The following is a 24,936-nucleotide window of genomic DNA, read 5'->3' on the forward strand; positions in this document are numbered from 1 at the left end:
AAAGCGCGCGTGTCCAGCCTCCAGTGACGTCCCGGCTTGTGATTGGTTAATGGCGGCCATGTTGCCGGGACGCGGACCAATCACAAGCCGTGACGTCACGGGAGGCTGGACACGCGCGTATTTTAAAAAGCGCGCGTGTCCAGCCTCCAGTGACGTCCCGGCTTGTGATTGGTTAATGGCGGCCATTGTTGTGAATTTGGATTCTGGGCTCCCCCGGTGGCTACTGGTGGAATTGAACTGGTGTCTTCATCTTCTCTGTTCACCTGTTCCCATCAAGATGTGGGAGTCGCTATATAACCTTGCTGCTCTGTTAGTTGCTTGCCGGTCAACAATGTTATCAGAAGCCTCTCTGTGCTTGTTCCTGCTCCTAGACAACTACTAGATAAGTTGGACTCTTGTCCATGTTTGTTTTTGCATTTTTGTTCCAGTTCACAGCTGTAGTTTCGTTACTGTGTCTGGAAAGCTCTTGTGAACAGGAATTGCCACTCTGGTGTTATGAGTTAATGCCAGAGTTTTAAAGTAATTTCTGGATGGTGTTTTTGATAGGGTTTTCAGCTGACCATGAAAGTGTCCTTTCTGTCTTCTGCTATGTAGTAAGTGGACCTCAAATTTGCTAAACCTATTTTCATACTACGTTTGTTATTTCATCTCTACTCACCGCCAATACATGTGGGGGGCCTCTGTCTCCTTTCGGGGTATTTCTCTAGAGGTGAGCTAGGACTAATATTTTCCTCTGCTAGCTTTATTTAGTCCTCCGGCTGGTGCTGGGCATCTAGAATCAACGTAGGCATGCTACCCGGCCACTGCTAGTTGTGCGTTAGGTTTAGTTCATGGTCAGCTCAGTTCCCATCTTCCAAGAGCTAGTTCCTATATATGCTTATGCTATGTTCTCTTGCCATTGAGATCATGACAGTTTGACCGGCCCTCAAAGTGTTAATTGTTTGGGCTGAAGCAGGAGAAAAAGAAGTGTTGAAGGGAAATTTTTTTTTTTTTTCCCCTCAGAGTTTTGCTGCCTAGCCCTTAATTGCTGTCTAGCTGCTTCTTACCTCCTCTTAACCCTTGAATGGCTCTGTGTCCACCTGTTTGTAATGGATCTTCAGAGTGTAACTGCAGGTTTGAATAATCTCGCCACGAAGGTACAAAATTTGCAAGATTTTGTTTGTCATGCACCTGTATCTGAGCCGAGAATTCCTTTGCCGGAATTTTTCTCGGGGAATAGATCCGGGTTTCAGAATTTTCGAAATAATTGCAAATTATTTTTGTCCCTGAAATCTCGCTCTGCCGGAGACCCTGCACAGCAGGTCAGGATTGTGATTTCCTTGCTCCGGGGCGACCCTCAAGACTGGGCTTTTTCATTGACACCAGGGGATCCTGCGTTGTTCAATGTGGATGCGTTTTTTCTGGCCTTGGGGTTGCTTTATGACGAACCTCATTTGGAGCTTCAGGCAGAAAAAACTTTGATGTCCCTATCTCAGGGGCAAGATGAAGCGGAAATTTACTGCCAAAGATTCCGTAAATGGTCTGTGCTTACTCAGTGGAATGAGTGCGCCCTGGCGGCGACTTTCAGAGAGGGTCTCTCTGATGCCATTAAGGACGTTATGGTGGGGTTCCCTGTGCCTGCGGGTCTGAATGAGTCCATGACAATGGCTATTCAGATCGATAGGCGTTTACGGGAGCGCAAACCAGTGCACCATCTGGCGGTGTCCACTGAGAAGTCGCCAGAGAGTATGCAGTGTGATAGAATTCTGTCCCGAAGCGAGCGGCAGAATTTTAGACAGAAAAATGGGTTGTGTTTCTATTGTGGTGATTCTACTCATGTTATATCAGCATGCTCTAAGCGCACTAAAAAGCTTGGTAAATCTGTTTCCATTTGCACCTTACCGTCTAAATTTATTCTATCTGTGACCCTGATTTGCTCTTTGTCATCTATTACCACGGACGCCTATGTCGACTCTGGCGCCGCTTTGAGTCTTATGGATTGGTCCTTTGCCAAACGCTGTGGGTATGATTTAGAGCCTTTGGAGACTCCTATTCCTCTGAAGGGGATTGACTCCACCCCATTGGCTAATAATAAACCACAATACTGGACACAAGTAACTATGCGTATTAATCCGGATCACCAGGAGATTATTCGCTTTCTGGTGCTGTATAATCTACATGATGATTTGGTGCTAGGATTGCCTTGGCTGCAATCTCACAATCCAGTCCTCGACTGGAGAGCTATGTCTGTGTTGAGCTGGGGATGTAAGGGGGCTCATGGGGATGTACCTGTGGTTTCCATTTCATCATCCATTCCCTCTGAAATTCCTGAGTTCCTGTCTGACTATCGTGACGTCTTTGAAGAATCCAAGCTTGGTTCGTTACCTCCGCACCGAGAGTGCGATTGTGCCATAGATTTAATCCCGGGTAGTAAATACCCAAAGGGTCGTTTATTTAATCTGTCTGTGCCTGAACATGCTGCTATGCGAGAATATATAAAGGAGTCCTTGGAAAAGGGACATATTCGTCCATCGTCATCTCCCTTAGGAGCCGGTTTTTTCTTTGTGTCAAAAAAAGACGGCTCTTTGAGACCATGTATTGATTATCGGCTTTTGAATAAAATCACTGTTAAATATCAATACCCATTGCCGTTGCTGACTGATTTGTTTGCTCGCATAAAGGGGGCCAAGTGGTTCTCTAAGATTGACCTTCGTGGGGCGTATAATTTGGTGCGAATCAGGCAGGGGGATGAGTGGAAAACCGCATTTAATACGCCCGAGGGCCACTTTGAGTATTTAGTGATGCCTTTTGGTCTTTCTAAGGCTCCGTCAGTTTTCCAGTCCTTTATGCATGATATTTTTCGCGATTATTTGGATAAATTTATGATTGTGTATCTGGATGATATTCTGATTTTTTCGGATGACTGGGACTCTCATGTCCAGCAAGTCAGGAGGGTTTTTCAGGTTTTGCGGTCTAATTCTTTGTGTGTGAAGGGTTCTAAGTGTGTTTTTGGGGTACAGAGGATTTCCTTTTTGGGATATATTTTTTCCCCCTCTTCCATTGAAATGGATCCTGTCAAGGTTCAAGCTATTTGTGATTGGACGCAGCCCTCTTCTCTTAAGAGTCTTCAGAAATTTTTGGGCTTTGCTAACTTTTATCGTCGATTTATTGCTGGTTTTTCGGATATTGCTAAGCCATTGACCGATTTGACTAAGAAGGGTGCTGATGTTGCTGATTGGTCCCCTGATGCTGTGGAGGCCTTTCGGGAGCTTAAGCGCCGTTTTTCCTCTGCCCCTGTGTTGCGTCAGCCTGATGTTGCTCTACCTTTTCAGGTTGAGGTCGACGCTTCTGAGATCGGAGCTGGGGCAGTGTTGTCGCAGAAAAGTTCTGACTGCTCCGTGATGAGGCCTTGTGCCTTCTTTTCCCGTAAATTTTCGCCCGCTGAGCGGAATTATGATGTTGGGAATCGGGAGCTTTTGGCCATGAAGTGGGCTTTTGAGGAGTGGCGCCATTGGCTTGAGGGGGCCAGACATCAGGTGGTGGTATTGACTGACCACAAAAATTTGATTTATCTTGAGACCGCCAGGCGCCTGAATCCTAGACAGGCGCGCTGGTCATTATTTTTCTCTCGGTTTAATTTTGTGGTGTCATACCTACCGGGTTCTAAGAATGTTAAGGCGGATGCCCTTTCTAGGAGTTTTGAGCCTGACTCGCCTGGTAACTCTGAGCCCACAGGTATCCTTAGGGATGGAGTGGTATTGTCAGCCGTTTCTCCAGACCTGCGGCGGGCCTTGCAGGAGTTTCAGGCGGATAGACCTGATCGTTGCCCACCTGATAAACTGTTTGTTCCTGATGATTGGACCAGTAGAGTCATCTCTGAGGTTCATTCTTCTGCGTTGGCAGGTCATCCTGGCATTTTTGGTACCAGGGATTTGGTGGCAAGGTCCTTCTGGTGGCCTTCCCTGTCACGAGATGTGCGAGGCTTTGTGCAGTCTTGTGACGTTTGTGCTCGGGCCAAGCCTTGTTGTTCTCGGGCTAGTGGATTATTGTTGCCCTTGCCTATTCCTAAGAGGCCTTGGACGCACATCTCGATGGATTTTATTTCAGATCTGCCTGTTTCTCAGAAGATGTCTGTCATCTGGGTGGTGTGTGACCGTTTTTCTAAGATGGTCCATTTGGTTCCTCTGCCCAAGTTACCTTCTTCTTCCGAGTTGGTTCCTCTGTTTTTTCAAAATGTTGTTCGTTTGCATGGTATTCCTGAGAATATCGTTTCTGACAGAGGGACCCAATTCGTGTCTAGATTTTGGCGGGCATTCTGTGCTAGGATGGGCATAGATTTATCTTTTTCGTCCGCTTTCCATCCTCAGACGAATGGCCAGACCGAGCGGATTAATCAGACCCTGGAGACATATCTGAGGTGTTTTGTGTCTGCTGACCAGGATGATTGGGTTGCTTTTTTGCCATTGGCGGAGTTCGCTCTCAATAATCGGGCCAGCTCTGCCACTTTGGTGTCCCCGTTTTTCTGTAATTCGGGGTTTCATCCTCGATTTTCCTCTGGTCATGTGGAATCTTCGGATTGTCCTGGAGTGGATGCTGTGGTGGAGAGATTGCATCAGATCTGGGGGCAGGTGGTGGACAATTTGAGGTTGTCCCAGGAGAAGACTCAGCTTTTTGCCAACCGCCACCGTCGTGTTGGTCCTCGGCTTTCTGTTGGGGATTTGGTGTGGTTGTCTTCTCGTTTTGTCCCTATGAGGGTCTCTTCTCCTAAGTTTAAGCCTCGGTTTATCGGCCCGTATAAGATATTGGAGATTCTTAACCCTGTTTCCTTCCGTTTGGACCTCCCTGCATCCTTTTCTATTCATAACGTTTTTCATCGGTCATTATTGCGCAGGTATGAGGTACCGGTTGTGCCTTCCGTTGAGCCTCCTGCTCCGGTGTTGGTTGAGGGTGAGTTGGAGTACGTTGTGGAGAAAATCTTAGACTCTCGTGTTTCCAGACGGAGACTCCAGTATCTGGTCAAGTGGAAGGGATACGGCCAGGAGGATAATTCTTGGGTGAATGCATCTGATGTTCATGCCTCCGATCTGGTTCGTGCCTTTCATAGGGCCCATCCTGATCGCCCTGGTGGTTCTGGTGAGGGTTCGGTGCCCCCTCCTTGAGGGGGGGGTACTGTTGTGAATTTGGATTCTGGGCTCCCCCGGTGGCTACTGGTGGAATTGAACTGGTGTCTTCATCTTCTCTGTTCACCTGTTCCCATCAAGATGTGGGAGTCGCTATATAACCTTGCTGCTCTGTTAGTTGCTTGCCGGTCAACAATGTTATCAGAAGCCTCTCGGTGCTTGTTCCTGCTCCTAGACAACTACTAGATAAGTTGGACTCTTGTCCATGTTTGTTTTTGCATTTTTGTTCCAGTTCACAGCTGTAGTTTCGTTACTGTGTCTGGAAAGCTCTTGTGAACAGGAATTGCCACTCTGGTGTTATGAGTTAATGCCAGAGTTTTAAAGTAATTTCTGGATGGTGTTTTTGATAGGGTTTTCAGCTGACCATGAAAGTGTCCTTTCTGTCTTCTGCTATGTAGTAAGTGGACCTCAAATTTGCTAAACCTATTTTCATACTACGTTTGTTATTTCATCTCTACTCACCGCCAATACATGTGGGGGCCTCTGTCTCCTTTCGGGGTATTTCTCTAGAGGTGAGCTAGGACTAATATTTTCCTCTGCTAGCTTTATTTAGTCCTCCGGCTGGTGCTGGGCATCTAGAATCAACGTAGGCATGCTACCCGGCCACTGCTAGTTGTGCGTTAGGTTTAGTTCATGGTCAGCTCAGTTCCCATCTTCCAAGAGCTAGTTCCTATATATGCTTATGCTATGTTCTCTTGCCATTGAGATCATGACAGGCCATGTTGCCGGGACGTCACTGGAGGCTGGACACGCGCGCTTTTCAAAATACGCGCATGTCCAGCCTCCCGTGACGTCCCGGCTTGTGATTGGTTAATGGCGGCCATGTTGCCGGGACGTCACTGGAGGCTGGACACGCGCGCTTTTCAAAATACGCGCATGTCCAGCCTCCCGTGACGTCACGGCTTGTGATTGGTTAATGGCGGCCATGTTGCCGGGACGTCACTGGAGGCTGGACACGCGCGCTTTTCAAAATACGCGCATGTCCAGCCTCCCGTGACGTCACGGCTTGTGATTGGTTAATGGCGGCCATGTTGCCGGGACGCGGACCAATCACAAGCCGGGACTTCACGTAACCAAGTAAAAGCGCGAAATTTAAACAAACAACGCTGCCGGTTCCCTCGCTGAGGTCCCGGCTGCGTCGGACAGGTGAGTATAGCGATATTTTTTATTTTAATTCTCTTTTTTACACATTATTACATTAATGTTGTTGCGATACCCGATACCCGATACCCGATACCACAAAAGTATCGGATCTCGGTATCGGAAATTCCGATACAGCAAGTATCGGCCGATACCCGATACTTGCAGTATCGGAATGCTCAACACTAGTTACGAGTCCCAGAAAATGGCGACATAACCAATTTTTTTTTTTTTTTTAAATAAATTTCTGATTTTTTTCAGCACTAAAATAAGTTAAAAAAAAAAAAAAAGACAAGTTTGGAATTGCCTTTATTGTACTGACGAAGAGAGTCATATTGCCAGGCCATTGTTATTACACAATTTAGACTGTAAAAACAATCCCTCTAAACCCCCACCTTCAAAAAAAAAAACAAAAAACAAAAACCAGGAGTTGCTTTTTTTTTTTTTTTTTTTTACTGAAAGTTCCCAGCACTTGGAATGTCTAACCCACTTCTCACGTTGTAAAACGAATAGTGTAATTCTATGAACACATACAAATTGGCCACGTTGGGAACATTTTAACCTATTGCCGTTGGCGTAATGTTCGTGTTCGCAGGGGGTGCAACTGTGTCCAGGCCCAAGAAAGATGGGACACGCCAAAGCTGGTGCCAATTTCACCTGGTGGGATATCCACCAGCTCCCTGCAACTGCAATACATCAGCACACATTGGCTTGTCTGTGACAGGCGACATGGTAATGATGTTATGTGCTGCCTGTGCCGTCACTGCTGACTTCTGCGCCGGCTATAGAGGAGTGTGTCGCACACTGTGGAAATGGGGGAAGGTAATACATCATTTGTTTCTTTTTAAAATATGATGGAGAAGAACGGAAGGGGCCCAGGATTGGGGCATTATACCTGGAAGGGGCTCAGTATGGAGGCCAAAATTATTAATGGAAGATGCCGTTGATAGAGGACATTTTTAAATAAAGGGCCCAGGACAGGGGACATTATTACACGATGGGGAACATTATACCAGGAAGGAGCCAAAATGGGGGAATTGTTATAGTATGGGTGAAAGGGCATTACTACTGGAAGGGGCTATCATTGATCCTTTATTACAGGATGAGGGACATTACTCCTGCAAGGGCCTCAGGATGGGGGACATTATTCCTAGAAGGGGCACATGACGGCAGAGATTATTATTACGGGAAGGAGCCATGCTAGGGGACATTATTATATTGGGTGGGGGGCCAGCACGAATGTCTTTACAACAACAGAGAAATGAGTGCAAGGAATCAATCAATATACTTGATAAAAAATATTTTTTTGAACATAGATAAAGTATTTTAAAAGGAATAGCAAGACACAGGATATTTAAGGATGGAGAGCAGGACAGTGAAAAACCAACATGATACATGTGTACAATTGATATAAACTACCGAGAACCATACATGCGTATATGATAATACAAAAGCAAGTACAAAGTAATAAGTATGGTGATCAGAAAGTCAGAATATCAAACACACGGGGTGGATAACTGTATATAAAATAAACCTGACCGCAATATCACAACCGGATACAAATTGACATAAAGTAATACAAGTAAATCAGAGTCAGTGCAAAAAATATAGCTTTGTCAAGCTAGGTAAGAAACGCACATTGTCTGGCGAGTCCTCCCTCTGCTACGGTATTCATACATTATGTTCTCTATGGAAGGTACGTTATCAAATTCCATTATATATTTTTTTGCACTGATTCATGTTGATTTTTCACAGCCATGCTCAACAGCCTTGGATATCCTGTGTCTTACCATTACTTATTAAATACTTTTTTTAACTACTGAATATTCAATTAAAAAATCATTTTTTTGTCACAGCTACAGCTCACCTTATTGTTGCAGCCTACCACTGAGCTCAGTGGCTCATTCCATCTACATCAGCAAACCCACTGAGTTCAGTGATTGACTGCAGAGGTGATGTGCATCCTGTCAACACCGCGTCACCATTTCAGTCAAAACATAGGGACTGGAGTGGTGGTAGTTGGTCAGATGTAGGAGCGGGTGGGGGGAGAAGAGCCCTATTTGGTTTTATTTCACATTTCAGGAACTGTTTGTAGTCTACTTTCCTAGGGGTGGAAAAATCCCTTTAACTTCATTCTACATGTCATTAAAGTGGTTGTCCACTACTAGGAAACCCCTTCTTAAACTAAATGTTTGGCCCCGATAAAATAAAGCCTATACTCTCCTCCCGTGCCGGCTCTATTCCAGCGGTGTCGGCACTTGCGGTCCCGGGGATGTGATGCGGTGGAATGACATGTGATGCCCGGCACCCAATCAGCGCTGGCGTCACTTTCTCCAAATTCAAACAGACTGAATATGAAGAGGAAGTCTGGGCTGCAGCTGATCCCTGGAGGAGGGGCAGTCAGACTAGCATGCTGGCGCTGCTGTAGCGGATGTTGCCCAGAGAATAATAAATCACAAGGTGAGAAAACCTTCTGAATTACTAAACAGCACCACACAACCAAACGTGACAAATAGTTGACATCTGTGTTCTAACCTCTACCTCACGCAGTAAAACCTGCTGACAGGTTCCCCTTAAGACATTTAACAGATTTATGGAGATCAGAGAGGCATTATAACTTTGTAGACTAAATTTGTCAACATACTGTGAGAAGAGAACACATTTGTCTTTTCTACCTTTTATTCACGGTGTCAGTCAGCTTTTTAAGAAAGATTAGATCATAATGAATAAAAGAAATAGGTGTGCTCAACACTCTTTGATAATTGATAATAAAATGAAGGTTACCCAACTAATGTGTTAAATTAGTATATTAATATTCAGGGATGATCATACCAGTCAATACAGTAATAACGGAGTCATCTTTGGCAGCTTCATCTAATGCCAGACTAATCTCTCTGTACATCTAATAAAGAAAAACTGAAGTCAATAAAAGATGTCAAAGCTACAATATTAAAGCAATCATGAAAGACTAGATGGTGGCCCGATTCTCGCGCATCGGGTATTCTAGAATATGTATATAGTTTATTTATGAAGTTTTCAGAACAATGCAATTTATACACAGGATTCGGCCGGCCGCGACCAATTAGCGAAGCGTGGTTCAAATTCCGCGCCAATTCGTGGGCAGACTGCACCTGTCGCTGATTGGTCATGCCCAGCCGCGAACAATCAGTGAAGCCAGGTCCGGCTCCAGGTTTTTGAGGGCCCCGGGCAAAAGAAGTCTCAGTGGGCCCCCTCTTTAACACAGCCCACTTTTAGTATACTGCCCAGCCACTTAGTATACTGCCCAGCCACTTCGTATACTGCCCAGCCACTTAGTATATAGCACAGACATATATATACTGCATGGGCAGTGTTATATACTAACAGGTCACGTAGTATAGAGCACAGCGATGTAGTATATTGCCCAGCCACGTAATATATACCACAGCCATGTAGTATATAGCACAGCCCATATAGTATATAGCACAGAGATGCATTGCGAGACCGCTACATCATCATCTCGCGAGACCGCAATGCATGGACCGGTCACCGGAGCGTCGCAAGGAGCGGGGAAAGCCTCGGCTGGATCCTGGGGCCCACGGAAGGCAAGTATATAATGATTTTTTATTTTTAACATTAGATCTTTTTTACTATTGATGCCGCATAGGCAGCATCAATAGTAAAAAGTTGGTCACACAGGGTTAATAGCAGTGTTAACAGAGTGCGTTACACTGCGGCATAACGTGGTCCGCTAACGCTGCCATTAACCCTGTGTGAGCGCTGACTGGAGGGGAGTATGGAGCGGGCACGGCTGGGGAGTAGAGAGGGACTAATTCTCGGCCGGACTGTGCCCGTCGCTGGGATCAGCAACGTGGGATTTCCGGGACAGACAGACGGACGGACGGACGGACGGAAGTGACCCTTAGACAATTATATAGTAGATTAAATTAGATAATGGAAATGGGTATTACCAAATAAAACTAAGGGTAAGTTCACATAATGATGACTATTTTTCCCACATGAAAAACACAGCCAAAAAACCACAACATAAATCAATTGCGTTTTTTGAAGATAAACCAATGTGATTTTAATTTGGAAAAACTGTAGTAAAAATGATAAAAAAAAAAAAAAAAAAAAAAAAAAAAGGACATTCTGGACAAAACTCATTAAAACAATTTCGACAGTACTAGTGGAGACTCCTATGAAAAGTTGTGCAAAAATTTTACGACTTATTGCGTTCATGCCAGTTCTTCCCGGCCACAGCTCCACCAGTATGAGATGGGCTGAGGGCACAGTGGGAGCATGACGTCACAGCTCGTTTAATTACCTATGCCAGAAATCTTAGTCCAATAGGACTGGAGTAAGATTTCTGGCATGGCACACACCACTCAGTAAGGCGCTCCATATTCATAAAGAGGCATGTACCTCTTCATTAATCAGCATCTAACTCCATCATGCCCCTTATCAAGACCGGTAAGAAAACTCGACAGTCTTGGTAAGAGATGAGTGAACATCATCAGCTCCCTGCTATGAGTGAACAAGTCCTAATTATGGTACAATAAAATAACCTCAATGTGTTTCTGAAGAGTATTGTGTATGGCCAGTACTACATTTGTATAGCCTAATCACTAAAGGGAGACCTGCCATGTTGAACATGCAATATGTAGGCAGCATGGTATTGAGAAGGAGATGCTAAAAAGACATATAAAGTTTTATGGTAAAACATTTAGTTTGCTTTCCTCTCTCAGTGTCCATACAGAGATAGTGGTCAATCACAGATAAGACCACCACGGTCTGCTCGTGCATCTTCTAAGTGCAGCATCTAAGTGTATTGCAATGAATTAGACCAGAACTGAACCAAAGGGGAACTGACGGTAACTGGATACGTAGTCACAGTAAACAATGTTTGTTTTTACTCTTCCCCCCCATAGTTCTTAACTTCATACTAAGGATACTTTTTCACTAGCGTCGTTTGTAATACGTCGCAATGCATCGTTTAGGAGAAAAAACGCATCCTGCAAAGTTGTCTGCAGGATGAGTTTTTTACCCATAGACTTTCATTAGCGACGCATTGCGACATATGGCCACACGTCGCAACCGTCATGTGACGGTTGCGTCGTGTTTTGGCGGACCGTCGGCACAAAAAAAGTTACATGTAACTTTTTTTGTGCGTAGTGACCGCCATTTTCGACCGCGCATGCGCGGCCGAAACTCCGCCCCCGCCTCCCCGGACATTACAATGGGGCAGCGGAAGCGTCGTAAGACTGCTTCCGCTGCTTTTGTCGGGCATTACTTTCACAATGCGCGTCGGCACGTCGGGCCGACGCTAGTGTGAAAGAAGCCTAACCCCCCTAATCCCTGCACCTAACAGTGAACTGGTCATCTCTCCCTCCATCCTCCCCATCCATCTTACCTCCTCTTCAGATCTCTTCCTCAACATAAAATCCTGTGTCTCCAAACACATACAGCCACTTCATGCCCTCTCCAGCTCCCACCTACTAACACTTTCTCTGCTCCTTCTCACTGCCAGCGATATCTCTCCAAATCCTGGTCCTCCTCACCACATTCACACAGTAACTTCTACCTCCCATCCACGGTCTATCACAAATTTCCACAACCTTTTAACCCAAGACTCATACGCCCAGCCCCTGCTTCTCCAGTCCCTGTAATAGGAGCACTATGGAATGCTCGCTCTGTCTGCAACAAACTTTCATTCATCCATGATCTTTTCATCACTAAAACTTTCCTTCCTTGACATTCCAGAAATCTGGCTCAACCCCTCTGACACAGCAGGTCCAGCTGCACTGTCTTATGGGGGACTATCTTTCCTCACACCCCCCATCCCCAGCAGCAAGAATGATAGAAGAGTTGGTTTTATCCTGTCAGATAACTGCTCCTTGACCCAAATTCCATTACCACTCTCTGTTTCTCTCAATTCCTTTTAGGTGCACCCTCTACGCATCTTCCCCCCCCCCCCAACTGGCTGCCATTTACCCCACCTCCTCCCCCGGGCCAGCCATCTTTTTTTCCTTACCTCTTCCCCACCTGACTACTTCATTTTCTTTCATCTCCACTATCATCATGTTTGACTTCAACAACCCCGTTTACACTTACCACTCTGCTGTCTCTAAGCTTCCATCGCTCACTTCCACATTCGGCCTTGCTCAAAGGTCTTCTGCACCACTCACAAAGACAGCCACACACTGGACCTCACCTTCGCCAGACTTTTCCCTATCTAACCTCTTAACTCACTTCTCCCTCTCTCTGACCACAACCTACTCGCAATTCTCTTCCCTCTCCTTTTCTGTTACACAATCCCCACTCCACAAACTTGCAGAACTGAGGCGGGCGTCCAGGGTTGCTCAGCGGAGATGGAAAAGAGCCCACTCCAACGAGCACTTCATCACATTCAAACAGTACCTCACCACTTTCAAGTTCACACTCACTGCAGCAAAACAAACATACTTCTGATATCCGCCCTGTCTCACAATCATAAACAGCTGTTTAACACTTTCAAGTCACGCCTCCATCATCTTCTCCCTCTCCCCTCAGCTGAAGACTTTGCCTCATTCCTCCTCCTCCTGGACCTGTCATGTGTCTTAGACACAGTCGACCATTCCCTTTTACTACAGATTCTCTCATTTCTTGGTATCACAGATGCGGCTCTATCTTGGATCCCGCATTACCAAACATTCAGCGTCTGCAACTCACACACCACCTCCTCACCCCGCCCCCCCCCCCCGGTCCAGTTTTAAGACTCCTGCTCCTCTCCATCTACACCTTCAGCCTGGGACAGCTCAGAGTCCCACATCTTTCGGTATCATTTCTATGCTGATGATACACAGAACTACCTCTCTCTGGACCCGATATCAGCTTCTTACTAACCAGAATCCCACAATATCAGTTTGCTAGTTCATCCTTCATCTCTGCTCGATTTCTAAAACTTAATATAGACAAAACAGAAATCATCTTCCCCCTCATCTCACACAACCTCCCCCAAAGACCTATCTATCAAAGTCAATGGCTGCTCACTGTACCCAGTCCCGCAAGCTCGCTGCCTCAGTGTAACCTTGAACTCTAATCTCACCTTTAAACCACATATCCAAAAGCCCTTTCTTTCCACTTCCTGTCGACTGCAAGTCAAAAATATCCGGATCCGTAAATTTCTAATTCGAGAATCTGCAAAAACACTAGTACATGCCCTCATCACCTACCGCCTCGACAATTGAAACCTCCGGCGCTGTAGCCTCCCTTCTAACACTCTCACTGCCCTCCAATCTATCCTCAGCTCTGCTGCCTGACTAATCCACTTGTCCCCACTCTGTTCCCCAGACTCTCCTCTCTATTAATCCCTTCATTGGCTCCCCATTGCTCAGAAACTACAGTTCAAATCCTTAACCATGGCATTGAAAGCCATCCACAACCTTTCTCCTCCATACATCTGTAACCTAGTCTCCCGGTACTTACCTGCACACAACCTTCGATCCTCACAAGATCTCCTTCCCTCTTTTCTCTTCTTCCCACAATCACATACAAGATTTCTCATGTGCATCCCCCTACTCTGAAACTCTCTACCCTAGTGGTGGGTAACCTCAGGCCCGTGGGCTGTTTACAGCCCTCAAAGACCCTTTATCTGACCTCCGAGCAGATTTCCAGGGACAGCAGTGCTTAGGCCGGCAGTTGTATTTTCACTGACAATAGCCCATTAACGTCTTCTTGCTCTGTGAGCACGTATACACAGTGTTCACTACTGAACGTTGAGGTACATGCAATGATCAATTAAGTCCTGACACCAGTGTTGGCGTCAGAACATATATTGTGGGCAGAGTTAGCGGACAATTGGTACGGTTCCCGAAGGATGGTATACATATCTAAGTGGCCCTTTGCAGAAGAAAAGAAAAAAAAAAAAAAGAAGGATTCCCCACCTCTGCTGTACTTCAACATATCAGACTCTTGCCTACCATGGAAACCTTCAAAAGGAACCTGAAGACCTACCTCTTCCGCCAAGCCTACAACCTGCAGCAGCCCTCATTCCACCATACTGCTGCACGACCAGCTCTATCCTCACCTACTGTATCCTCACCAATCCCTTGCAGACTGTGGTACTTGTGGGCAGGGTCCTCTCTCCTGTACCAGTCGGTGACTTGTTATGTTCATAATTATTGTACTTTTATTTTGTATACCCCTTTTCACATGTAAAGCGCCATGAAATAATCTGCGCAATACTAATGAAAAAATAAATCTGCTCAGCTCCTTCTGCCCTATAACAATGGTGACCATAAATAACACTTCAAGTTTAACAAGACTGGTTCCCTTTATTTTTTAATGGGTCTGTGTAATACTACTCCTCTGCAGGAAAGATGGAAGTAAGAAAAATATTATTTACATAGCACTTACGTATAGGCCTCGATAACATCTCAACAAGTTGCATGGACCCCTTATCCACGAAGCTCCTATACATACAGCAAAAGGACAGTGTTTTTGATCACAAAGATTGAAAGTAAGGTGATTTTTACCTGTAGTGTGATGGCATTTTTCTTATCTGGTCTGTTCAGATATATTTTCGTTATATTGTCACCACTAACCACCTGCACTGTATCATATTTTTGAACAGTGCTTGGTGAAGCAGAAGCTTTTGCAGGTGCTTCAGAAGAGATCAAATTGCTAACAAGTTCTACGTAGGATTTTCTAGCTTCATCCTAAAAATATATACAAACATAAAACAATAAAGTCAGCATATAATGACAGTGTACTGAAGTATATAACATCTACCTACTTTTCTTATATCTGTGTATAGAGATCTCTAGATGACATGCATGGGTAGGCTGTGAGAGTAAAGTCCCATTTTCACCACCCCACCACTACATGCTGACAGATGAGAGGTGATTTAATGGCATGCTTAGAGACAGTCAGACCCAAATTTGTTTTTCCTATAACTGTTAAAAATGTATAAAACTTAATAAAAATTAAAATCAAAATAAGCACAAAACATTCAGATTTTAACAAGCAAAATAGACAAAAAAAAAAAAGAATCAATGAGGATAGATTAAAGTTTAACTGATGGAAAACATTTCCTTCTAGTAGCATGGAAACATTAAAATAAAAGACTCAAGTTCCAAATAAAACACTTTATATATTAGTTACACTCGATGCCATAATAAACCAAACCCCATCCACTTGCTAAAATTCTAATTTCTTATTAACAATCGACAAACAGAAGACAGGACACAAACACATTAAGGGGTGGGGAAAAAAAAGGTACAGTAGTCCAAAAAGGTCCTAGCTTTTGCTGAGCCCAGAAATAATCCCAGGGAGCCCAGATAACATCAAATCTGTCCACGTATGCATTCATTAAAGCTGTTTTGAACAGCTGACATGTGCCCGCTATTAACTAGTTAAATGCCGCTGTCAAACGCCGACAGCGGCATTTAACCGGTGCTTCCGGCCACACGGCCGGAAATGATCGCATCGCCGACCCCGTCACATGATCGGGGGTCAGCGATGCGTCAGGATAGTAACCATAGAGGTCCTTGAGACCTCTATGGTTACTGATGCCGGCCTGCTCTGAGCGCCACCCTGTGGGCAGCACTCATAGCAAGCCTGCAATTCTGCTACATAGCAGAGATCTGATGATCGCGTACACGATATGCTAAAACCAATGATGTTGTTGAAAAGTGCAACTTGTCCGGCAAAAAACAAGCCCTCACATGGCCATATTGAGAGAAAAAAAAAAGTTATGGCTTTGGGAAGGAGGGGAGCGAAAAACGAGAACGCAAAAACGGAAAAGGGCAAGGTCATGAAGGGGTTAAAGAGCCTTCAAGATCATGAAGAACATAAAATATCTTGAGAACGTTCCTAGTATCTATAGTCTGGGTAAAAACAGTGCAGGTGCCTTACTAATGAAGCTAGAAGCAGCTATGCACAATAGAACTAGTGAAGAATGCAGATTAGCAAAAAAAAAAAGTAAGAGTTAAAACTGCTGACATGCAGCGTTAAAAGAGGACTTTACACTGGCTCTAAACAATGGAGATAAATACCTTGTAAATATTCACAAGTATCCCTGATTTTGCTGCATTTTTCTATTGGCAGCATTTGGGAGACAGAGGCGTGAAAGGCAAGCACAGAAAAGAGCTTGAAGAAACACCCAGTTTGTCAGCAAGCAGAGATTTCACATAATGCACTTCAAAAGCAACAAATGTGAATATTCCTGCAATAAAGCAAAGCAGCCCAAAAGAAAAAAAGAAGCAGAATCAGGGGAACCCAGGGATTTTTACAATGTACAAGTGCTTCTCACTAAATTAGAATATCATCAAAAAGGTAGGGTCCCTGAATACTCTATCATTAATTTTTCAGTTCTTCAATGTAAAAAGTGAAACTCGCATATTATAGAGTCATTACAGAGTGATCTCAGTAAATTAGAATACTTTATAACACCAGCTTGAAAAATGATTTTAAAATCTGAAATGTATGTTCACTAAATGCACTCAATACTTGGTTGGGCTCCTTTTGCATCAATTACTGCATCAATGCGAAGTGGCATGGAGGCGATCAGCCTGTGGCACTGCTGAGGTGTTATGGAAGCCCAGGTTGCTTTGATTGCAGCCTTCAGTTCGTCTGCATTGTTGGGTCTGGTGTCTCATCTTCCTCTTGACAATACCCCATAGATTCTCTATGTGGTTAAGGTCAGACGAGTTTGCTGGCAATCAAGCACAGTGAAACACGGTTTTTAAAATAGGTATTGGTACTTTTGGCAGTGTGGACAGGTGCCAAGTCCTGCTGGAGAATTAAATTTCCATCTCCAAAAAGCTTGTTGGCAGAGGGAAGCATGAAGTGCTTTAAAGTTTCCTGGTAGACGGCTGCGCTGACTTTGGTCTTGATAAAACACAGTGGAGCTACACCAGCAGATGACATGGCTCGCCAAACCATCACTGATTGTGGAAACTTCACAGTAGACCTCAAGCAGCTTGGATTGTCTGTCTCTTCCTCCAGACTCTAGGACCTTGATTTCCAAATGAAATGCAAAATTTACTTTAATCTGAAAACACATTTGACCACTGCGCAATAGTCCGGTTCTTTTTCTCCTTAGATTAGGTAAGACGCTGCTGGCATTGTCTATTGGTCATGAGTGGCTTAACACAAGGAATGCGACACTTGTAGCCCATGTCCTGGATACGTCTGTGTTGTAGTGGCTCTTGAAGCAATGACTCCAGCTGCAGTCCACTCCTTGTGAATGGTCTTTTCTTAGCAATCCTTTCAAGGCTGCGGTTATCCCAGTTGCTTGTGCACCTTTTTCTATCACACTTTTTACTTCCACTCAACTTTTCATTAATATTCTTGGATACAGCACTCCGTGACAGCCAGATTCTTTAGCATTGACCTTTTGTGGCTTACCCTCCTTGTGGAGTGTGTCAATGACTGCCTTCTGGACATCTGTCAAGCCAGCAGTCTTCCCCATGATTGTGGAGCCTACTGAAAACAGACTAAGGGACCTTTTTAAACGCTTAGGAAGCCTTTTCAGGTTTTTTTTGCTAAATATTCTAATATACTGAGATAATGACTTTTGGGTTTCCATTGGCTGTAAGCCATAATCATCACCGTTAACAGAAATAAACACTTGAAATAGATCACTCTGTTTGTAATGACTCTACATACGAGTTTCCCTTTTTTTTTTTATTGAAAAACTGAAGTAAATTAACTTTTTGATGATATTCTAATTTTGTGAGAAGCACCTGTATATAAAAGATTAAGATAATACAAATAAAGCATTATTGTAACGAATTCAGGACTTAAAGGGAACCTGTCACCACGTTTTTGGAAGATGGGATAAAAATAGCGTTAAATAGGGGCAGAGGTGGGCATTACATTAGTGTGTTTGTTATGCGTTTATTACCCACCTAAGTTGCCGAAATACCTTTGCAAAGTCTCCGTTTTCGCCTGTCAATCAGGCTGGTCTGGTCAAAAGGGCGTTGTCTTCCCCCAGATTTTGCGTAGTTTTCCGTTGGTGGCGTAGTGGTGTGCGCATGCCCAAGGTCCCGAATCCTCTGCCAGGGGATTTAAAAGAGCGCGCTGTTCGTTTTCATTGGTGATCGGTGGGCGCGGCCATCTTCCTTTGGCCGCGCGTGCGCAGAAGCGGCGCTCTGCTGGCCGCGGCTTCAGGAAAATGGCCGCCGCGATATCCATCTGCGCACGCGCGGCATCCCGCGGCCATTTTCCTGAAGCCGCGGCCAGCAGAGCGCCGCTTCTGCGCACGCGCGGCCAAAGGAAGATGGCCGCGCCCACCGATCACCAATGAAAACGAACAGCGCGCTCTTTTAAATCCCCTGGCAGAGGATTCAGGACTTTGGGCATGCGCACACCACTACGCCACCAACGGAAAACTACGCAAAATCTGGGGGAAGACAAGACGCCCTTTTGACCAGACCAGCCTGATTGACAGGCGAAAACGGAGACTTTGCAAAGGTATTTCGGCAACTTAGGTGGGTAATAAACGCATAACAAACACACTAATGTAATGCCCACCTCTGCCCCTATTTAACGCTATTTTTATCCCATCTTCCAAAAACGTGGTGACAGGTTCCCTTTAAGTTCCATTTATGTTGCATGATTTTCTTGAATGAGAATTTCTAAGAACGCTTGTTTCATGATAATCGTGAAGTCTAAACAGGCAGCTGATCATCTGATGAACAAAGAAAACGCTTTATAGTCATGTAAAATGATCTTTTTGTTTGCCCCCCCCCCTCCTTATGGGGCTAATTACTTATCCACAGGTAGCTGCTAACTACTGGCCTGTTCTGCCCTGCAAGGATCTGTTCCCTGCTAAGAGTGGTTAAGAACAATTCTCCTTTCTGTGACATCATGTCGACAGAGCAGCCTTTTCTCTTCCGTTTGGCTCTGCCGATTGGGCGTTAATTGTCGGCGAAATGTTGATTGACAGCTGGCTTTCTGCAGTTAAGCAGCGTGGAGCCAGGTGTCAATCAACATGACGCTGTCAGTGAATGCATGTCGACAGAGCAGAAAAGGAATTGCTCTGTTGACGTCACAGGAAGGAGAATTCGATGGCTGTAGAAACCCATGATCCCTCTGAGCCGAATGAGATTATGACAGGGTAGAACAGGCAAGTAGTTAACTACCTGCAGATAAGTGCTTAGCCACATAGGAAAAAAATAAACTTCTGGATAACTCCTTTAAACAATGGCTTCCAGAAACTACATTTCCTTTAGACTTTCAAGTTACAGGACCCATAATACAGACCTCCACTGATCACCGTATGAGGCCACATGACATGTCTATGGACTCGGCCGTTGCATAGTTTTATTACCTGTGACAAACTTCCCACTGCTTTCCATGCATCCCACTTTGCTTTATTCACAAAGTCCAACATGCCGGGCTTAGGAATATTACAAGATCCTTGTGTTGCCTAAGAATTTGAATTAAAAAAAAAGTGTAAACATTTAGAAAAGGCATTGAACAATATGAAGTGGTATATCTTGATTTAATATATGCAAACAAGAGCATTTGTGATTGTCAAAATCATAGACGATAGCTTATAAAAATAATGATGGCTCCTTGTCTAAGCCAACTTCTCTGCTGCAGAAGACATCTGAGTATTGCACTGACAGAAAAGGTTAACTATGGTACATAGAAGGGGGGTACCATATGGAAAAACTCCCTCCGTGATGTCTATATGCCATAAAAGTACTGTTGTCAAAATACAATTCCTGTAACTTCTTAAGGACATTGCAATTTTTAATAGATGCTGTTTATTTTTCCCTTGCCTTGTTCCAAAAGCCATATTTTTTTTAATTTTCAGTCAACATAGCTGTATGATGGTTTGTTATTTCTAGGTCGAAAAACGAGTAAAATTCCAAGTGGGAAAAAAAATGGGAGAAAAAAAAATGCAATTCTGCCATTGTTTTGGGGGTTTCCTTTTCACGGCTTTCATTTTATAGTAAAAATGACTAGACAACATGATTCTTCAGGTCAGTAAGATTACAGCAATACCAAAGCTGTATAAACTGGGCTTTGCAAGAGTACCAAGATGGCAGCCAAGGGTACCTCACAATTGGGTCGTGCTGCACCGATGGGAGGCACACGTGCGCGCTGGTGAGCATTCCACTTGAATGCCGCATAAAGAGATTAACTACGGCATGTAGACATTTAACAGCAGCGATCTGAGCTCAGCCTGGCCGCTGTATTAGACAGATGATGGCTGTGTAACAGTCGGCATCTACTCTGTGTGGGGTAGCCCTCTCCACACTTATGGACATCAGCGGGAATGTACCGGTAATTGCATATGTACTAAGGGTTTAACAGATTTCTATTGAGCGGCTTTTCATCTTTCTGGGAAAATCAGGACGTCCCATGGACAATAATAAACATTTATTTCCTATATAGATGGTAGAAGCATATTTAATAAAAAAAAAAATATAAAAAATTCTATTTTAACAGTAGCTGCCATACAGCAATGGAGATCAAATGAGGGTCAATGGTGCGCAAGACGGCTTTTTATTTTAAAGCACAATCCTCATTCATGGGCAGAAATAGATCTTCCTTTACCGTATACATACTAAAGCCTTAAACTTGCATTTAATGTACAAGTATATTTATTGGTTTACTGCTCCGTTACCTGTTTAAACAGTGCATACAATTTCAATTTTATGTCATTGCCAGGGTCCTTTTTCAGGGTCTTCAAGTCATTCTGTGCTTTCTCAAAGTCTTGCTGAGTGGCTTGCATATGTCGTGCCGTTTTGTGTATTCCAAGGGCCGGAACACGACCCCAATTACCGGTCCTATGGTGAAGACATCAATAAGATATAGAGTTAGGGGTAATATCTTTGTTTTCACTTTATGAAGATTGAATGGAGAACAAAGTACAGTTTATTGTGATGTATCAAATCTAAAAAAAGACTGTAGTGTACAATGAGCATATCCAACCGCATATTAATACCACACTGCACTATCAGTGCCCAAACACATGCCAGGCCTCTGCTTCAGGCTGCGCTACGGCCGGGCAACAGCTTCTCTCCGTTTGGCCCTTTTTGCTGAGACAGGTAGATCCACAAATCACTGTGGGCTCACATCAATGTACAGTACTTATTGTTTTTCAAGCACATCAGGATTAGAAAACCGGGACAGATTTATTTAGATTTCCAATCCTGTAGGATTTTATACGGATGGCAGAAAAAGGGATAGAGCACACTGATACAAAACTGGTCTGTCCTTTGCAAGTGTCAAAAATCAATGATGTCAGAATTCGGTCTAAGGCTACGCTCCCATGATAGGTATTTGCCAAATTTTTTTGTTGCAGCATTTCTGCATCTTTTAGCTAAATTAAAGGGTATATCCGGGGCTTTACAAAAAACAAAGAATGTACATAAGCACCAACAGGCAAGTAAATGCAACTTACCTGCCTGCGGTGCATGGCGCCGGTCTTCCCAGGCACAGAGCGGTAACAGTCACTCCGGCCAGGGATTCAGCTGTCTCTTGGCGAGACGGCGCTGGACTTCCGAGGTCATTCTGATTGGCAGCCAGCTCTCAACGTTTAGGCAGTGGGGATCCGGCTATTAATCAAAATGATGGCAGAAATCCTGTCTCATTGACTGAGCAGACCGGAAAAGAAGCCTCCGCTCTGTCGATGTGACATCAGTGAAGGCTTCTGAATCCCCGGCAGGAGTCGTCTGTGACCGCTCTGTGCTGGGGAAGAATGGTGCCGTAAGTTGCAATTACCTGCCTTTACTGCTTAGGTACATTTTTTGTAAAGTCCTGGATATCCCCTTTAAGGCCGGTTTCACACGTCAGTGGCTCCGGTACGTGAGGTGACAGTTTCCTCACGTACCGGAGACACTGACACACGTAGACCCATAAAAATCAATGCATCTGTGCAGATGTCATTGATTTTTTGCAGGAAAAAGAAGCGTGTGCACTACTGGTAGGAAGGTGCTTAGGTAGGCTCCCACACCTTGATACAATAACGAAAAAAACCTAGCACTCAACTTGATGCTTATGTGAAAGATTTATTGTAGTACCCAACAAACGTTTCGGTCCGTCATACGGACCTTCATCAGTAACTACATGTGAAAAACAACCAAAATAGACCAAAATAAATAAACATTAACAAAAGTATATACATCATATGAACAGAGAAGATCAACAGCATCTATATGATAATAGGTCCAATTGTACAAACGAAATATATGCCGAAGAAGACCGTGCAGAATAAGGTGGCACAAAACTGTCTACAACATAAAGTTGTAGAGGGAAGGAGTGTGAGACACGTACCGTACTAATACTGAAGCTTGGAAAAGAGGGATTTTTGGTTCTTACCGTAAAATCTCTTTCTTGGAGCCTTCATTGGGGGACACAGGTAACCATGGGTGTATGCTGCTGTCACTAGGAGGCTGACACTATGCAAATAAAGAAGTAACTCCTCCCCGGCAGTATACACCCTCCGACAGGCACCAGGCAACTCAGTTGGTGCAAAAGCAGTAGTAGGAACAGGTAATATAAAACTCAACCTATGTACCAACCCACAACAACGGCACGTTAGCCAACACGGTACAACTTCAAGGGAGGGTGCTGTGTCCCCCAATGAAGGCTCCAAGAAAGAGATTTTACGGTAAGAACCAAAAATCCCTCTTTCTTTCTCGCTTCATTGGGGGACACAGGTAACCATGGGACGTCCAAAAGCAGTCCCTAGGGCGGGTATTCTGCAGAAAAAGAGGAGTCAGGTTGGCCGGTGAGAAACCGCCGCCTGCAGTATCCTCCTACCCAGGCTCGCGTCCGCGGAAGCCTGAGTATGCACCCCGTAGAATTTGACAAAGGTGTGCATGGAAGACCACGTAGCGGCCTTGCAAACCTGCGAGGCCGAAGCTTGGTGACGAACTGCCCAGGAAGCTCCCACTGCCCGGGTAGAGTGAGCCTTCACCCCCGAAGGAGGCTGTTTGTCTTGGACGCGGTATGCCTCCAAAACCGCTGAACGGATCCAACGAGCAATCGTGGACTTGGAGGCAGGAAGACCCTTTCGACGCCCATCCGAGACGACGAACAGAGGATCGGCCTGACGAAAAGAGGCAGTTCTGGCGATGTAAATCCGGATAGCCCTGACCACATCCAGCTTGTGAAGGGATTTCTCCAATGGATGAACCGGGGAAGGGCAAAAGGACGGGAGGACAATGTCCTCGTTGATATGAAAAGATGAGACAACTTTCGGTAAGAAGGAAGGAACCGGACGAAGAACCACCTTGTCTTGATGCAGGACCAGAAAGGGAGAACGACAGGATAAAGCCGCCAGCTCTGAAACCCTTCTAATGGAGGTGATGGCGATCAAAAAGGCTACCTTCCAGGATAGAAGCGAGAAGGAAACATCCTGAAGCGGTTCAAAGGGCGGCCGCTGCAGGGCAGCTAAGGCGAGGTTGAGATCCCAAGGCTCAACAGGAGACCGGTAAGGGGGAGCTATATGAGCGACCCCCTGGATGAAGGTCCTCACCTGAGGCAGGGAAGCCAGGTCTCTTTGAAAAAGAATTGATAGAGCGGAGATCTGACCCTTCAAGGTGCTAAGGGAAAGACCCGAATCTAGGCCCGTTTGAAGAAAGCTGAGAAGGGAAGGAAGGGAAAAGGTCATAGGAAACAGATTGTTATCCTGACACCACCGGAAAAAGGCCTTCCAACATCTGTGGTAGACACGCGATGAGGCCGGTTTCCTCGCTCTTATCATAGTCTGGATGACGCTATGAGAAAAACCCGCGTTCTTCAGGACCGCGGCCTCAACGGCCATACCGTTAAATTCAGCGACCGAGAATTCGGGTGGGAGAGAGGCCCCTGTGAAAGAAGGTCCGGAAGATCCGGAAGTCTCCACGGAACATCCGATAACATGTTTATCAGCTCTGCGTACCAGGCTCTGCGAGGCCAATCTGGAGCTACCAAGAGTACGGGGACCCCTTCCGACTTGATCTTCTTTACGACCCTTGGGATCAGAGGGAGAGGCGGGAACAGATAGGGCATCCGGAACTGGGCCCAAGAGATCACGAGAGCGTCGCATCCGACGGCCATCGGGTCCCGAGACCTGGCGACGTACTGGGGAACTTTGTGGTTTGCCCGGGAGGCCATCAGGTCGACGTCCGGAACGCCCCACCGCTGGCAAATCTGGCTGAAGATTGCTGGAAGAAGAGACCACTCGCCCGCCACGATGCCCTGGCGACTTAGAAAGTCGGCCTCCCAATTGTCCACTCCTGGGATGTGGACGGCTGACAGAGAGGGAACATGACCCTCCGCCCAGCGGAAAATTTTTGCTACTTCCGCCATGACTTGACTGCTGCGAGTCCCCCCTTGGTGATTTATGTATGCCACGGCCGTGGCGTTGTCCGACTGAATGCGGACCGGCTTTCCCGAAAGGAGGGACTCCCAGCGGATGAGGGCTAGGAAGATGGCTCTGATTTCCAAGAGGTTGATCGAGAGGCGAGCCTCTTGAGCAGTCCAGCGGCCCTGGGCTGTGAGGTGGAGAAAGACCGCTCCCCAACCTTGGAGACTGGCGTCGGTGGTAATCACCTGCCAGTGGGGGGGTAAAAATGACCTCCCGCGCAGAATGGAGGTGGACAGCGTCCACCAAGAGAGAGACTGTCTCGCCCTGGGGGAGAGGCGAAACGGACGGTCCAGGGAAAGC

At 45.3% G+C, this 24,936-nt stretch overlaps 1 protein-coding gene across 1 annotated transcript in view; it reads right to left on the minus strand.

Moving 5' to 3' along the window:
- The window catches only part of LOC143782406 (enoyl-CoA delta isomerase 2-like), a 69,351-nt gene that overhangs the window by 31,822 nt on the left and 12,593 nt on the right, over positions 1–24,936 (minus strand). Inside the window, exons 2-5 of the mRNA XM_077269808.1 lie at positions 20,905–21,067; positions 19,597–19,695; positions 14,795–14,977; positions 9,132–9,201 (exon numbers count right to left, since the gene is read on the minus strand). Of these exons, the coding sequence (XP_077125923.1) occupies positions 9,132–9,201; positions 14,795–14,977; positions 19,597–19,695; positions 20,905–21,067 (515 nt within the window). The remainder of the gene's footprint in view (positions 1–9,131; positions 9,202–14,794; positions 14,978–19,596; positions 19,696–20,904; positions 21,068–24,936) is intronic.

Source organism: Ranitomeya variabilis, chromosome 6 (genome assembly GCF_051348905.1).
Source record: "Ranitomeya variabilis isolate aRanVar5 chromosome 6, aRanVar5.hap1, whole genome shotgun sequence".
NCBI lineage: Eukaryota > Metazoa > Chordata > Amphibia > Anura > Dendrobatidae > Ranitomeya > Ranitomeya variabilis.